Raw genomic sequence first — 15737 nt, 5'->3', positions numbered from 1 at the left:
ACTACAAATTGCTCAGCACCTGAGGTCTTCCTGCATGTTACATTACCTTGGAATTGACTCCTCAAAAGACCTCATTAAATACTTCTTGTTCAGTCTCTAGGGATCAAGGAAACTCTCTATCAATGTACTCACTTTGGAGGAAGTGTCTCGATGTCCCGTATCTCCCTGGTGGCCGTCATGGTGAACCCATCGATAACGTAGAAGTGCTCTTTTCCAAAGAGAAGCAGCCCCTCGCTGGTGTCAAGGCCCTGAACCCGAGCACAGCGGTACATGTGCTGGATCTGTGAGGAAAAGCAGATGCTTAGAGAAAGCAGGTTAAGGAGCACAGGCTCAGACCACTGCCTTGTTAGAACAAGTCCCAGACACTGCTTTATCACTTGTACATGGAGCAAAAATCCTGTCATTCTCTCCTTTAATCGGACCTAATGCCAGTGACTAGCAGCTGGGGAGGAGGTTGGATAAAGCTTCATTGGTATGATATAAATGTATCTATTTACCAGTTTATCCACTTGCACTATGCTGCCTGAACATGTTTTAGAACCTGTAGCCTACTCAACCACGATCACAACACTGTTTACTGGTATACTCCAGATGGATAAAGTCTGAAATACCAAACACACAGCATGGTAATTCAACACTGATCTTGGTGATAAGATACTACTTATCAAGGCCTCCCATTCTAAGGAAGAGACCAAGTAATTAGGAACAGTGTGCCAAGTTCCGCATTTATATTTTCAATGTTGATTTTCTATCCTGATCATTAAGTTGACAGGACAATAAACCAAGCATGGGATAGCTCATAGTCTTCATTTCAGGACAGGTGAATTTTTCCCTTGCAGGCAGAAGGCAAAAAAAACCAAAATACTGTTTCCAGTACAGCATTTTTAGGGTCAGGCACACAAAGAACACATTTTAAGGAAGAAGCTGATGAAATATACAGATCAAGGAAGGTATACAGGACATTTATTCACACTTGTGACACATAATGAAGGAATTTCAATGCATTAAGTTCTTAGTGTGTTTGAAGTACACAGTACCTTCTCTCCTTCTTCAAGAAGTCGAAGCAAAGTTGTATTGTCAGTCTTCTCCTCTTCGTCAATTGAACTCCCCTCAACAATTTGATCCTGTGACTGGTCCTGGTTCTCATCATCTCCTCCATCAGGAGCAGAGCGAGATCGTTTCAGGGGAGGCTTCACCAGGCCTGGAAAAGAACAGAGAGAGATAAATAAAACCCTGAGACATAAAAAATTAACTTTGCAAAACCTCTAGTCTTTCAAATTACTGACCGAATGCTAAGAGAGCAAAACAAGAGTCCTACAGGATTTATGTTTATCTTAATGTAAATGCATGAGAAGATGACAAACCAAACAATCTAACCTTTGACTCTAGCAATAGTGTCCTCCCCATGCTCTGGCTCCTGCTGGGTTGTTTCACCCACTGTGTTCTCTTCTATGGCGTCCTGGAAGACTGCAGGGTTGCCGGAAGCCAGACGCATGTAGTACTCCTTGCTGTCATAACTGATGGCTCTCCGGTAGCGAGCAGGTTTCTTGGGAATAATGGAAGAAATTGCTTGGTCAGCCAACTCCTCACTCAGTCCCTCAGTGAAGGTGTTTCAGGAACAGGGTGTGCAGCACAGTGCATGCCCATCAAGTGTTTTGTGTGTGCTCATATACCAACAGAGACAGGAGCAGAGACTCTACAGGAGACCTGATCTGTGGGCTAATTTGCAAGGAGCTATTGAGCCATTCAAGCAATAAAGGGGTTGCAGAAAAGCCTGCTGATAGAACTACAACATGGGGAGTAAGTGTAGCCAGCATGTTATGAACTGTCATAAAAGGCTGGGATTCTGATGCTTCAGACTGATTGTTCAGAGGCCATTTTATCATCTTTTAAACTCCCTACCAACATATGCAGCTTATTTGTTAGCAAGCTGACTTTGTTAGGCAGTAATGTGAATAAAAAATTGCCTCAAGAAGATACAGCTATGTGGAAGCTGATATGAACTAAAAGCACCCAGGGATCAGCTTTAACACTCAAAAATTCTTCATTAATTCAGTTGCTTCTTTTTTTAGTAAAGTTTCTGATGGCTTATGGACAGGAAACTGGCATAAGAATATGCATTTACCTGAAGTAATTCTTTGAGCATTGTTTGTACCTTTGGGTGGTGGTTTTGGTCATTTTTTTGTGGAGGGAGTTTTGCTTTGTTGAGTGTTTGTTGTTTTGGTTTGGGTTTGTGTGTGTGGTGTTTTCTTCCTCTTTGTCTGTCCCAGCCCCCATCACAGGCTAATTCTTATGTTCCTCACTTAATTAAGGAAGCAACATTCAGAACAGAAATCAAACTAGCTTTATTACAAGTTGATACTTGGTATGTTAAAGATACTAAGATCAGCAACACAGAAATTTATTATTCAGGTCAAATTGGCTGCCCCCAAAAATCAAAAATTCAAGGCACTGTAATTTAATTTGCTCACTTATGTTTAACTAAGTCTTCACTCCTTATCAGCACAAAAGTGCCACTTAAATGATGCTTAAAATGTCTGTGGAAACAACTTATGTATAACCTACAGAGAGAAATGCTTAACAGCACTGCTAAGGTGAAGAAAGGAAAACAGTAACAATTTACATTAGGTATTCTGTATAACAGAATTACTTGCATTTATATGTATTAGTTTATTGTTGAAGGTAATTCAAAATGAGTGAATGCACATTACACACTGTACTTAGTGATGGGCAAGACTGTGAGTCTAATTAACAGAGAAGGGCATAACACTGCAATGCTTGCAGAGAAGCCACTTCCAAGCATGTCTGTTCTTTTCAAGACAGGATTCATATTTTTAAAGCAAATGTGTGTATTTTGTTAACAGCAAAACTGAGAAGAGTCGGCGAAGACAAAATTAATATGGGCTTTAACAAAAGTCGGCCTTTTATAGCCCATTATGGCCAAAAATGAGAAAAAACGCTCCCCAGATCCTCTCTTAGAAGGAAACACTTTCCCAGTAAATGCGTCCAAGTGATTGTGTTGCCCATTACTAAACGTGTTCCACTGACCATTAGTTCAGGTCCCAAAGCCACAACACTCCACACAGTGAGAACAGTGGTAGCACAGCCCAACACAGACTGTTAGTGTGCAGCAAAGAAGGAAAGGTCTACAGAAAGTTTTATTAGGTGAAGGTTGAGGACAGCACAGTAACATCATCTAATGTGATTACTGAAAAAACCCTTAGGCCTGGAATTATTTACTGAAAGAGCAAGTTGAAAGCCAAATGTAGAAGCCTTGTTAAGACTGCCTAACATGCAGGAGGAGGAAAAGTTGTATTTATTTTACATTCTTTCGGTCAGTGTACTTATTTCTTTACCTTTTGAGGAATGGTATCATCAGATGTCTCAGGAAGTCTGCTTGAGAAGTCAGACTGGAAACAGGGCATCAATTACATAAGCATCAGAGAAAGAACACTTTTGAGAAGAACATATGATGGTATGTTCTCTACTTCATGCGAATTAGACTGTCACTACAGCTGCTTGTGTCAGACCACAAGCAGGCAAAAATATCTAATGGTTTAAAACTAACAGACTGCTATGTTTTCTCTGCTTTTTTAAAGTACTTTGACACTCAGGCTTAATTTGAGGGAAAAAAAATCCTGCATGCACACACGCATGCCTAAAAAGACACAATGAAGATTGCTCCATTTCCTAAAAACAGTGTTCCAAAATTAACAGGAACTAATTGCTAAGCTTTCAAAGGCCACACACATCTCTGCTACACAGCCCACCTTCATCTTCATGGATTGATGAAAGTACATTTCACAAGTGCACCCAAACCAAGGCCAGTAGTCTTTTTTCTTTTTTCTTTAGATCACTGTTTTCCACATTATCTAGATTAAGAAGAAGCCAGACTGAAACCTCACATGGTTATGGTACTTTCAGCCTCTGGAGGTTTGTGAAGATGCCTCTGCTGTTTGCTGCCAGGATCACTCAGCACACCTCACCTTATGTTGCAATCTCTTCAAGTTTGCTTGGTTTTGAGCCAAGTGATTCAGTCCCTTCCCTAAACGTCCCATCAGAAACAACTGGACTTTACCAATCATTTAGGACATACAGACAGAGTGCCAGGTGATACCAACAGAGTAAAATACATTTCTTAAGAAAAAAACATCAAAAAGAAAATGGATTTTGCAACAGGGCATATAAAATCACCCATCCCAAACTCCTGAATACTTACCAGCAAGTTTGTTTCCTGCTCAGCCTCAGGCATGTAGGGGTACTGAGTATAAAACATGTCATTCCGCACCATCTTCTTCCTCATTCTGCAGGGACCCTCGGTCATCTCCAGCATCCACTTGTCCAGGTGGGAGCCGATGGGGGGGCCCCACAGCCCTCGCTCTCGCAGTAACTCGTACTCGATTTGAGACCACTCCTCTGTCACGTATTTCAATGCATTCTGCTGACGCTGAACACAAAGACATTTATAAATGCACTGCATTTGAAAAAGGATTTTAAGAATGAAACCAAAAATTGTTGAGGCCTTCCTGTCCGTATTTGCACAGGAGAGAGAAGTTCAATGAAACAAAGTTTGGTGGTTTGTTCATTTTTTTTAAACAAATTGCTTTGAATGTCTTGTTCCTTTCAGAAGTTATTTAAGATTTACAGCACACAGCTCAGCAACCAGTTTGAACCAAATGTCTCTGGGAGCGTTTAGAAAACACCACAAGGTGGAACGATTTCATTCTGGAAGGCACAGACCAGCCACTTCCTATCACTGCATGATACCATAAAATTTTCTTTGTGTTACTATGAAAGTAGCATTTGGACACAATGCTTCTCCACATTTCCTTTTACTTTTTCTACAATGCTTTAGAAAGACAGTGTATTTCCAATCTATTTCTTTTTGTTCCCTGCTTTGCTTTTAGATTTCTAAGGAATTAAAGCTTCTTGAAAAAAAATTCCAATTTAACATGTGATATTGCTACAAGAGTTTTCATCTACAACCAGATCAAAATGAGTTTCCTCATTGGTTTATTTGATTGCATCTAAAAACCCCTTAAAGATAACAACTGTAAGTAAACATTCAAGCATTTCACCTATGAGAACCCAGTATTTCACCAGCCTCATACTGAGAAATGGCATTGGTATAACCTAACAGGCCAAAGTATCAGTGTCAGGTAATTAATCCTGCAAGCCATCCATACCTCCTGATATTCTTTATACTGCATATCAACCAGGTCCCGAACCACTGCAATGTGAGTAAACATCCACTGGGAAATTTCCTAAGACAAAAACAAGACAACAGACAATGACACTTTACAAACAAGAGTTTGTTTGAATGAAAATCCAATGAATACATCACCTTGCTAAACTTCTTCACAACGAATACTTTCTTAAAAAAAATACTTGGTTGATGAATTTCCAATTACTGCACACAACATCGTTTAAATTTTTGTTTTGTTTGATGTTTTCTCAGGGTTTTTTTCAAGGTGATAAATTACTGTACAGCAATATCCTTTAAAAAAAGAACTAGCAAGCGTTTGGAAAATATTCAAAACATATTACTAACTGTTCAGAGCATTCCCAAACAGCCAAGGACTGGCATTTACAAATACTACTTTTCTCTTTTTCCTTTTAAGTAATATTTTGTGGATGCTGCCTAGTCTGCTGGAAATCCTCAAGATCCATCCATCTGTCCTCACTTAGTCCCACAGTATTTCTGTAATCACTTATTGGTTCCTCTACTGATACAACCAGGAGCAGTTCCTGTCAGCTCAGTTTGTGAGGTTCTTCCCTTTCCCTTTCAGATTATGCCTGCTCCCCAGGAACAGGACTGAGAGCACTGAGAATTCATTATTTTATCAAAGCTGCTGGCTAGTTTTCAGCTCAGAAAGAGAACTAGCAACATATTTTTCAACAGAACTTTCAAACCCCTCTTTCTGTCTTGAGGGCAGGATGGACAAAAGGATCAATATCTCTATCACAGCTTGCATTTCAGTGCAGTATTGCAAACTGATCATGAGACCTAGACTATCACAGTCATGAACCAGAAACAGCTGAGCAGTCTCACCAACAATGAAGGGTTAACTCTTGGCTTAATGTTACAGATATGCAGAATGACCTACTAAATTAGGACACACAGAGACAAGATGCCCAGTCTGGATAGTCAAAAAAGGGAAAGAAAACCAAGCACCAGACAGTACTTCACACTCTGCAAGATTCCCCACTTTGGGCTATTGACCGCAAACCCTGAACGTACATTGCTGGATTTTAGACGGCATGTTATTACTTGACAGAAATTACCTGTGTAGAGAGGTTGTGTTTACTCAGCCCACTCTCCTTGCGGTTTCTCCTGGAACCAGTCAGTTTAGAGAGGCCAAATCCACTGCTGACTCGTGAAAGCTTGGACTGTGTGGTTGGAACCAAAGCCTCTCCTCTACTGATGCATTTTTTCTCATGAGCTGAAAAACAAAGTGTTGGGAGCAATTAGGCTTTTTTTTTCCCTTCCCCCCCCATTATACTTGGTTTTTAAAATAGAATAACCCTTTTTGTTGCTTCAAAGAGGTGTAGCTCTACTCAAACCATTTCTGCAAATATAGTGACCGTCAGGGAGATACTGGAACCTGAGCAAATATCAGCCAGGAACAAAGCACATCTAGAAATAGAGAGACTGCAAAAACAAGTATTCCAGGTTTCCAAATATGTTTTCTGTACACCCAGGTTAACCTCAATTACTTTTGAACTGTGAAGTCATCAAATGAGTCACATCTATGGAAGCTTAATTTCTGCTGTCTAAACTCTTGCTAATTCAGCTGAGCATCAGCTGATCTTCATTACATGGATGCAGAGCTAACTCGGGCTTAACTTGTTGTCCACCAGAATTCCCAGGTCCTTTTCCTGCAAAACTGTTTCCTTTGCTGAACAGATTTCCCAGCCAAGAATTAGTCACAGCATCACTGCTGCTAGAAGGACTGCTCAGCCACCCATTTCCAATCTCTTCACGAGACCAAGAGCTTGCAGGCTGTGCCCAGACATGCCCAAGAGGGTCCCCCCTCCCTGCCTGTTCCCAATCCCGGGAACAGTAACAGAGGTCACCCCAGTCCAAGGGTTCATGGCGAGGAGCTCAATGCCTCCACCACTGTAATCCACAATAAGCTATTTGCTGGCTTACAAACACAGGGCCCTGTGCACTGGAGTGCAAGAATATCCTATATATGGTCCACCTTCTGAAGGATTCTATGTTACACAGTGCCAGTTTATAGAGTATTTACAGCTACAGAAAAGCCTGTATTAAAACATCCAGTGCATATGGTTCGTTCTGAGGAAATCCACCCTTCAGGACAGACAAATCCTCAGTCAGGACTTACCCAAATGATTTTGCCAACACTTTAAACTTGCTTCCTCAATGAAAGGCCTGGCAAGAGTTATATCCACTTGGCCGCGATCATTGACAGGCAGCGTCACTTTGAAAACTTCTTCCAAAACCTGTTTTTTACTGTGGATCAGCTCTGTCCACACTCTGTTTATGGCTTTTAAAAGAAGCTGGCGACCTGCATAAGTACAAGATCACAAACAGCAAGCTCTCTACAGTGCTCGTAGAATTGGTATTTTCACAGTAGTGAAATGAAGAATTTTTGCGATTACGCTGTAGTTTCTTCCCCCTAGCATGACATGTGAAATGCCTTTGGCCAGAGTGCCTTTTTTTTTGCCATCAATAAATTATCAGAAAGCATCTAGCAATTAATTTTGGCAATTTTTTTTCTCTCTAAATTTGAAACAGTGGCTCTGATGAGTTGTGACTCATCTCCCACACCCATCTATTAACAAAATGAGATTGAAAAAACCTTATAGGAGTCTGTGTCTATAAATACAAATATAATTTTCCACATACATTATACTTTACCATTTTTACATGTAAAGTGTGCCTAAGTACCTGCATAAATATTAAATACACACATATAAGAAAAAAAATAAAATCACTGAATACTTTCTTCCACAGCTAGTTCATAAATTTCCTTTGAGTGAAAGATGGTAAGGATGCCACAGAAATAATAATTGTATTGTTTATACCAAATATTTCTTACCTTAAAATGAATTGCTTCTATTGCATTTAAAACAGTGCATACAAAACAGTATTTCTAATTCTGGAGCATGTCCAGAAAACAATGAAAAGCTCTTACTATTTTAACAAAAGAGTAATTTATCGTCAATGTGTCTAGCTTGGTATTTCCAAGTGTCTTTTAATCTATTTTTTATGTATTTTTATACACACACAGCCCCAACTCCCCTCTGGAGAGTAACTGGGTAACACACACATAGGACAACCCCCTGCCCCAAGTCACTGAGGTAAAAGATTAGTGATGACAATACAGAAGTGCCATTATAAGACATCTGTGGCTTTGTCATTCTCAGATTACCTTCACTGACATCTTGATTGTAGACTCCATCCGGTTCTATATCAGAGGGGATCATAATGTGCCAAGTTGTCATCCTGGCTTCTGCTTCCAATCCAAATCCATCAACATTGCTACAAACACACAATGGATTAACAACCATCAGAATAAAAAGACACAAAAACCTAAGCCAAGCTAAAGCATTTGATTCCCTGTATCAGATTCACAAAGATTAATACACACTACTGCAGCAAAGCATCTTATCTTCTGTCCATTTGAGTTCTGACAATCTGTGGTCACAAGCAGAACCGAAGGTTTATAAAGGAATGACATGCCATGGACATTGGTGTCACTAGAGGAAGATACTTGAAGAAACACAAAACAGATGAGGCCAGAAATGGAGAACATTGGAGTTTGATGACTGTTGCTAAGTGTCTTTGGATGAAACACAAGTTGTGCATCTTCTTGGAAAGAACAAATGAAAATGCCAGGCTGGGATTTCCAGCAATGCAGGAAAGTGGGTGTCTACAGCATTTGTCATGGACACCTGATTTAACACATGACTGGACTTACTCAATACAGAAGAAATACCAGGATATTGAACTTGTATGAAGTGACTCAACAGATAATAAATCCAGTGACAGGACCCTCTGACTATTAATTGCCTAGCACCAGTGTTTCCTTCTATCTTTAAAACATTTCAATTTATAAAAGGACAACAACAAAATAGTTGGATAAACACATATGTCAGTATTTAAAATACGTCTGCAAAAGGAGGTAAAAATGTTCTCTATTCCCAGGATCTTCAAACCTAATTTTGTCTCAAAATGAATCTCTTAAGCTTGCTTGCAACTCAGTGGCTGGAAAACTATAAACAGTGCTCCAAAACTTGCTCACTTATTTGTAAGCTGAGTAAAAGAAGTAGTCATTTTAGTACTTCCCAACCCTGGTTCTGGAATGAACTTCTGCCTGAGATATTTACCTTCCCATGTGCAGATTAATCAAGCAGTGAGCTAGGCAGCTGATGAACTCTTGATCATGATTTCCAGGTCCCAAAATTAAGTTCCTGTTCACAGTAAGGACCCTTAGGGAATCAAGAAGAGCCACTTGCTGAGGAACAGTTTTGTGCGCTCTTGAGAACTGATACAGGATGGTTCTGTTCAGGCAGTGATAAATGGCATCCAGAGAGAGTCCCTGAGATCTTCTTTTTGACTGATGGGAAGTAAAAAAATATGATCAAGAAGTGGCAGAAAATAATTTTACTGGCACACAATCGTCCCTTTAATTGACCCATGCTCATTTTTCAAAATCTGCATTTTACTGTAAGTGTCAATTCCATGAATTTCAAGGACTGAAATGATATTAATGATGATACACTTGGAATTTTAACATCTATAAAGATGCTGCTGATTTCTAACAGCAAGTCTTCTAACAGTCTCCAACAGAAGTGTGTGAGGAAGCTTCCCGAAATGTCAAGGTAGATTTAAGGAGATTCTCAAAATTCATGTGAGGCACATTTCATTGTTTATTTGGGGGGGATTTCTAAAAAATAATGTTATCTGAGAGCAGTTTTTACTCAATTGCTCTTCACAGAAAATGTGCTAAGAAAGCTCAATAAAGACAGAGTAGGTCTGAGAAAGAGAAGCATGTTTCTCTGCTGATCCAAACATGTATCACTAGCAGGTAGTTTAGTGGTATCACTCTATGCACTTCAACATGACCTGCAAAAAAGGTTTTTCAGGCAGGATAATAGAACAAGTATATAAACTGTTACCTGTGCAATGAGCTGGATTATGAAGTCCACAAGAAGCTTGGATTCTTTGTTGAACATGCCCTGCCAAAGCTTATCTACCACACGCTGTGTAAAATAAAACACATTGTTCACCAGCACTTGGTAGCTTCCTCCACTTGTTATAGGCAGGGATGCATCTTCACCTGGGTAACAAAAAACCCTTAAGTCTTCTACATTTATCAAAAAACCCCATCTGCATAAATACATTCACATTAGTTTACGCTTTCTAGACTTCCACAAAAGAGAAAGAGATTCAGCCAATGAAAGCTAAAACCTCATGGTTTCCCCTAGAAAAAGACTTTCCATTTGATGGTAAGCAACCATGGTTCTAGATTTTTTTTTTTTTTTAAAAAAAAAGGACAATTCTGGATTTTAAAAACATGATTCTGGATTTATTTTATTAATGCACTGCACCCAGAGGAAGACATATTACTGCTGTTTACTATTACTGCAAGAAATGGGGAGCCTTACAACCATTTTTGAACAGAAATGCATACAGCCTCTCATGACAGCTGGGATGGAGGCAGAGCTGACCAAGAGTTCCTGGGAAGCCAACAGCCCACTATGAAATGTGACTGGACTCTCTATGCCATGTAGTTTTTGTGAATAACCTATTTTACAGCTTTAGCACAATCCAGGTAGGGAGGAAATATGCAAGCATAGCAACACCATTTACACATCGAAGGAAAGCAAAGGGCAGGGGAGCAAAATTAAGACAACCAAGTTGCAACAAAACAGAACACCAAAAAAGAAACAGTCACAGAATCAAAACCTTGTGTCCAAATCAATAGACTGATAATTAAACTTTGCTATATTACCCAATAAAACATCAGCTGCAAGTAGGTGGTCCATCACTCCATCCAAAACATATGTCTGAAACTCCTTCTGCTGTGTTCGTGTTGATCTTTCAGGGGAAGCCTGAAGAAAGATGTTAAGATAATTAATATCTCTGAGGAAAAAAGAGAGAGAGGGAGGGTATTTTAGGTGATTTTCTCTTTTCTCAGCTCCTGTGAGCTACTTTTTTTTTTCTCTTAGCATTCTGTCTCAAGCAAAAAGTTGTGGCTTTATCAAAAACTTTAAGTGTGCACACAGAGCATACATTGGCTGCATGCAGTCTTGCAGAGAAGGCATTATCCCTGTTTAAATCCAGGGAATTCATCTTCTGCCATAATAGGAACTGGAAAAGAACACATTCTGAACAGGTGCAGAAACTCTTCACTATAAGCATATGGTTAACCTGTGATCTCCTCAGTTGACACAGTCACCTCCTTCAGTAAACAATGAGTAAATGGGACAGATCAAACGTTTAAGTTGTAGAAAGAGAAATAACAGTAAGTTTAGCAGTGTGTACCTACCCAATCCTACTTATGCTAAGGGGCCAGTAACACTGACAAGTGATAACAAGTTAAAAGAGCTGTAAAGAACTGCAGCCACCTGAACATGGTCTCAAATATGCTTCCTGGTGTCTGTGGATAACTGACATCTTCTGACATTTCATTTTTTTTTGCCCTGTGACTGCAGAGAGGTGCCCAACTGCCCCAGGAAATTTGTTAAGAAATATACAAACATGGTCCAAAATTCCTGCAGCTTTCAAAAAAAATCAGGGAGACCCAGCAACACATAAGATCAGATAACTAACAGGTAGGTCAAGGAGAATGAGAAGTGATGTGAAGCAAACATTTCAAAATGTACTGTCTGAAGGTGTAGGCAGTTAAAGGGTAACTGAACTCCTCACCTCCCTGCCTCACCGTTAACAGGACAATGCTTTCTTCAAGTCTTATGAACTTCAGAAGTTAATTTACAGCAAGATGATGCAGTTATTTTGTGAGGTTTTATAGCACATGGCCCCATATGTCTTTTTATCTAATTGGCACCATCTATGGCATAATTTTTATCTAATAATATTTTTATCTAATATGAACAGAACAAAAATATTAATATTTCTGCAGGGGTTTTATATTTTCAACAAAGTCAATACAGATGTCACAGTCAGAAAGGTGTTTAACAACTGAATCATACTCCACAAAAATAAAACTTGACAAATGATCTAACTTCACATGCTGGTTTTCCAAGCCATTAAAGAAAGGTGAACAAACCACTGTTTAATAAACACTAGTGTTTATTTTTCCAGTCTTATTTCATGACAATTCCCCTGAATGTCAGGTTATCACTAGCCTAACTTTCAAAGGTAAATAGAGGAAAACATTTTAGGGAATAAGGTGTCACAATTAAGCTCAAATAACAAAAACAAACCAAACACAAACACCAAAGAAACTCTACCTCTAGCAGAAGGTCTACCAGTGGAGTCTGTTTGCTGGCTGGTGTGAGACATAGGTTATCAATGATCATCACACGCATGAAGTCAAACACGAACTTCTTGGCTGGGTGGTTGGTCAGGTAGGTCTTGGTGCCCACATTGCAGTATTCTGACTGGCTCCTGTTCATTCCAGAATCAGCTGCAAAGGCTTTAAACTCTTCAGCTGGGGACCCAGCTTCATCATCGAGATCAGTGACCTGTAAAAATCAGCATGTTAAAACTGTAGAGACCAGCAAATGAATGGCAGTTTCTTCACTTCTTTATTCTTTGCTTGTCTTTCTAAGGGTATTTCACTTCACATTTTGCTTCTTAAGAAGCCTTTTTAAAAGATTATGACGTTCAGGATCAGTTCCCCAATATGGAAACATCCAGCTTTGGATTCCCAAGGTAAACAACGATCAGTGAAGACTGGCATGAGTTACATTTCATGTTCACTGACCAACAGAAGTACTCGGGCAATTTCTAGATACTTTGCAAAAATAAACGTTCTCATTGCAAAAAAAAAAAAAAAAAAAAAAAAAGGAAAAAAATTTTTGAGAAAGTTATTAACTAAAGCAGTTAAAATAAAATCAAGACAGAAGCCAACTAAAAAAGGCCATCAAGCTTACATAACATAAAACAAAAAAGGAACTGAGCCTTTTTTTTTTTCTTTTAATACAATACCTTCATCAGAGTGCAGTTATGGGTAAGCCGGTTTCCCAAAAATCTCTAAAAGAAGAAGAAAAAAAAAAGGGTCTCCACAGCTTTCCCATTTCTGATGAACAGAAACCTTTGAAAGGCTAGCTCTTAAAGAGGACTGTAACAAAAGCACAAACAGCAGTGAAAGCTGTCAAATCCAGAAGACTGACTCTTTTTATGCAACTCCCTTCTTTAAAATGAAAGAGGAGACAATATAGTTCCCTCAACAGGCTTATTGCATCGCCAGCTTACATGTCAAGTAACCAAATGTTTTGAACATTTGGTCTGCTTTAGCAGGAGAGTGTTCTCAAGAAATTAAGAGAAGTCCAAATGTGTACTCTTTCTATTTTTAACAGCAATCTCAGAAAAGCTGAAAGACCTTTCTTGAAAAGCTGAGAATCTTCTCTCAAGACTGAATTTAGATTATAATGTTTTGTTGCAGAAATCTGGCTGTTATTCAGCTATTTCACCAGGCACTGATTAGTGCTACACATTCGGGCAGACAAACACTGGAGGAGTAAACCAATTTGGAGTGAAGAGCACCCTCAAACAGCGAAGAGCTCAAGCTGCCAGACAGCTACACAGAATTTCAAGGGATCTAGTAGTTAAAGCCTGCTCAGAGACATAAGGTTCCTCTAAAAACTCTGTATAGGTGAATGCCGAATCAGCATCACCAGTTTGTAAGCGGCACTTTTTTTTGAGAGAGCATGCTCCTAGAATCTACTTCTAATGCAAGTTTAACATAAACCCAAAAAAAACCCTGTCTTTATGAGAGACTCATCAGCAGGCACTGTTAAAAATTGATCTCCCATTTTTACTGACAAAAAACCAATAGCCACCGGCTATTATTTCCTGAAGTTTTTTATCATACTCTCCATAGTTTTAGCACTTGGCAGCCTCCAGACTAATGATCCTTCCATGTTCTTAATAAAATTACTTTTAGATGTTGTCTAACAATACCTGTTTTTTTTCCTTTCCATTCATATTCTAGAAATAGTATCATTTGCAAATGATACTAAGTTCAAAGAGATTTCAGGCAGCAGTGTGCGCAAAATAGAATTCACACCCTCTCCTGGCTTGAGCTCAGTAGTTTCAGGAAATACAAGAACACTGTTTTGTGGTTAAACCACAAAAGCAGAAATGGGAAGTGTGAGGAAAAAGAAGTTTTAGGTTTCATCACATCCTCCAGAGCAAAGGGCTGACTCAGTTTCTTTTGCTTTTGTAAATCATTTTTCATACGATTGAAAATAACAGTCCACTAGAAAACAAGCAAACTATCTGTTGCCTCTAAAATGCTGTTTCAGATGTCACTGCACAACAACTGCCCTGCAGTGCACAACTGCCCTGCAGTTTAACACACTCTTCTCTCAGTTCCACAACCCAAGTACAAAACTTCCAGCCTAGCTTTGATGATGACCTCTTGTGCAAGGTGAGTAGAGTTTTATCTTGGTATGACTGGTAATTGATAAATCCCCAAAAGTAACACTCAGGTGAAAAATAAAACAGGCAAAGAGTTGGACTTCCTACCATCTCAGAGTAAGGTCGGATGTTGAAAGGAAACACTGTTGCTGCCAGCGCACACAGGAACTCTGGACTCATCCACAAGGAAATGAGGTCTGGTACATTGTGATACAAATACCGAAAGAACTGCATCAGGGTGACTGGATATTCCCGAAGCCAGGAGCCTTCTTCCTCAGACTGCCAGGGCTGGGGTGAGAAACAAACACCAGATTAGCACAGACAGCACCAATAGAGGAATACTTAGTTCAGAGAGGAAGAGCATGCTTTCATGCACTTCTCAAACAGGAGACCGACCACATTTTACAGCACATCATGGATCATAAGCTAAAATGTGTGACCTAACACGTAATGACTCAGAAATACTGGCAAACATGACCAGATTGAAGCCAACCCAAAATGTGATGGCACATCTGAAGAGACAGCTGGTGACAGCACACAAGACACAGCACGTGTCTCTAAGCATGTCACAAGTGTATCCAAACAGGTGAGGACCAAACACCATGATGGGTCACCAGCAGAGAGACAGAACACGTGACAACATGCAAGCAGTAGAGCATATCACATACACATGATGAGTCAACAGGTGACAACCAAACAGGCACTGCTTTTCAAGCACTTCAGGAGGCAATTTTCAGCAGATAACACATTCCAGCTTCAAGGAAATATAAAATTTTCCCCCTGAGAAGCCAACTTTACCTACTCTTGACATTAGACTCAAAGATGAGAAGATGACACATTTCTCTGGCAGTAAATTAATTTCCTCTGGCATTGGGCTATTCATAGTCAGGGGACTTCTCTGCAAGGGGAAGGTTCATGCACAAAATCTGCAACTCTCATAGCTCTGAGCAGATGGGATACAGAGTCTCAAACATTCTCCTACGATGTTAATCACGAAAGAAACTCAATTAGCTCTGCCAAGGACATTGTATCCTTCTGCTTTCCTCATTTGTTTTAACTGCAGTTAAACAGAAACCCCAGTCTTTTTGTGAAAAAGCAGTGTTAATTTTTTGGCTATTAGTATTTCTACAGATACTGGAAAAAGTAACAGAAAAAC

At 39.5% G+C, this 15737-nt stretch overlaps 1 protein-coding gene across 8 annotated transcripts in view; it reads right to left on the bottom strand.

Annotated features, from left to right (window-relative positions):
• Nucleotides 1–15737, bottom strand: part of WDFY3 (WD repeat and FYVE domain containing 3) — a 122151-nt gene that overhangs the window by 20019 nt on the left and 86395 nt on the right. For 4 of the 8 annotated variants that reach the window (XM_017744150.1, XM_017744153.1, XM_017744155.1 and 1 more), the window contains 15 exons: nt 14690–14869; nt 13148–13192; nt 12448–12681; nt 10986–11085; nt 10150–10310; nt 9358–9587; nt 8400–8509; nt 7350–7532; nt 6286–6443; nt 5187–5264; nt 4220–4447; nt 3357–3410; nt 1378–1546; nt 1038–1201; nt 133–281 (listed from right to left, as the gene is read on the bottom strand). In XM_017744150.1, the coding sequence (XP_017599639.1) occupies nt 133–281; nt 1038–1201; nt 1378–1546; nt 3357–3410; nt 4220–4447; nt 5187–5264; nt 6286–6443; nt 7350–7532; nt 8400–8509; nt 9358–9587; nt 10150–10310; nt 10986–11085; nt 12448–12681; nt 13148–13192; nt 14690–14869 (2243 nt within the window). The remainder of the gene's footprint in view (nt 1–132; nt 282–1037; nt 1202–1377; nt 1547–3356; nt 3411–4219; nt 4448–5186; nt 5265–6285; nt 6444–7349; nt 7533–8399; nt 8510–9357; nt 9588–10149; nt 10311–10985; nt 11086–12447; nt 12682–13147; nt 13193–14689; nt 14870–15737) is intronic. The other 4 variants (XM_017744152.1, XM_017744157.1, XM_017744154.1 and 1 more) reach the window with 3 other exon arrangements.

Source organism: Corvus brachyrhynchos, unplaced genomic scaffold, assembly GCF_000691975.1.
Source record: "Corvus brachyrhynchos isolate BGI_N302 unplaced genomic scaffold, ASM69197v1 scaffold229, whole genome shotgun sequence".
Classification (NCBI taxonomy): Eukaryota; Metazoa; Chordata; class Aves; order Passeriformes; family Corvidae; genus Corvus; species Corvus brachyrhynchos.
The sequence above is the reverse complement of the archived record's forward strand: the minus strand, read 5'-3'. Positions and strand labels throughout refer to the sequence as shown.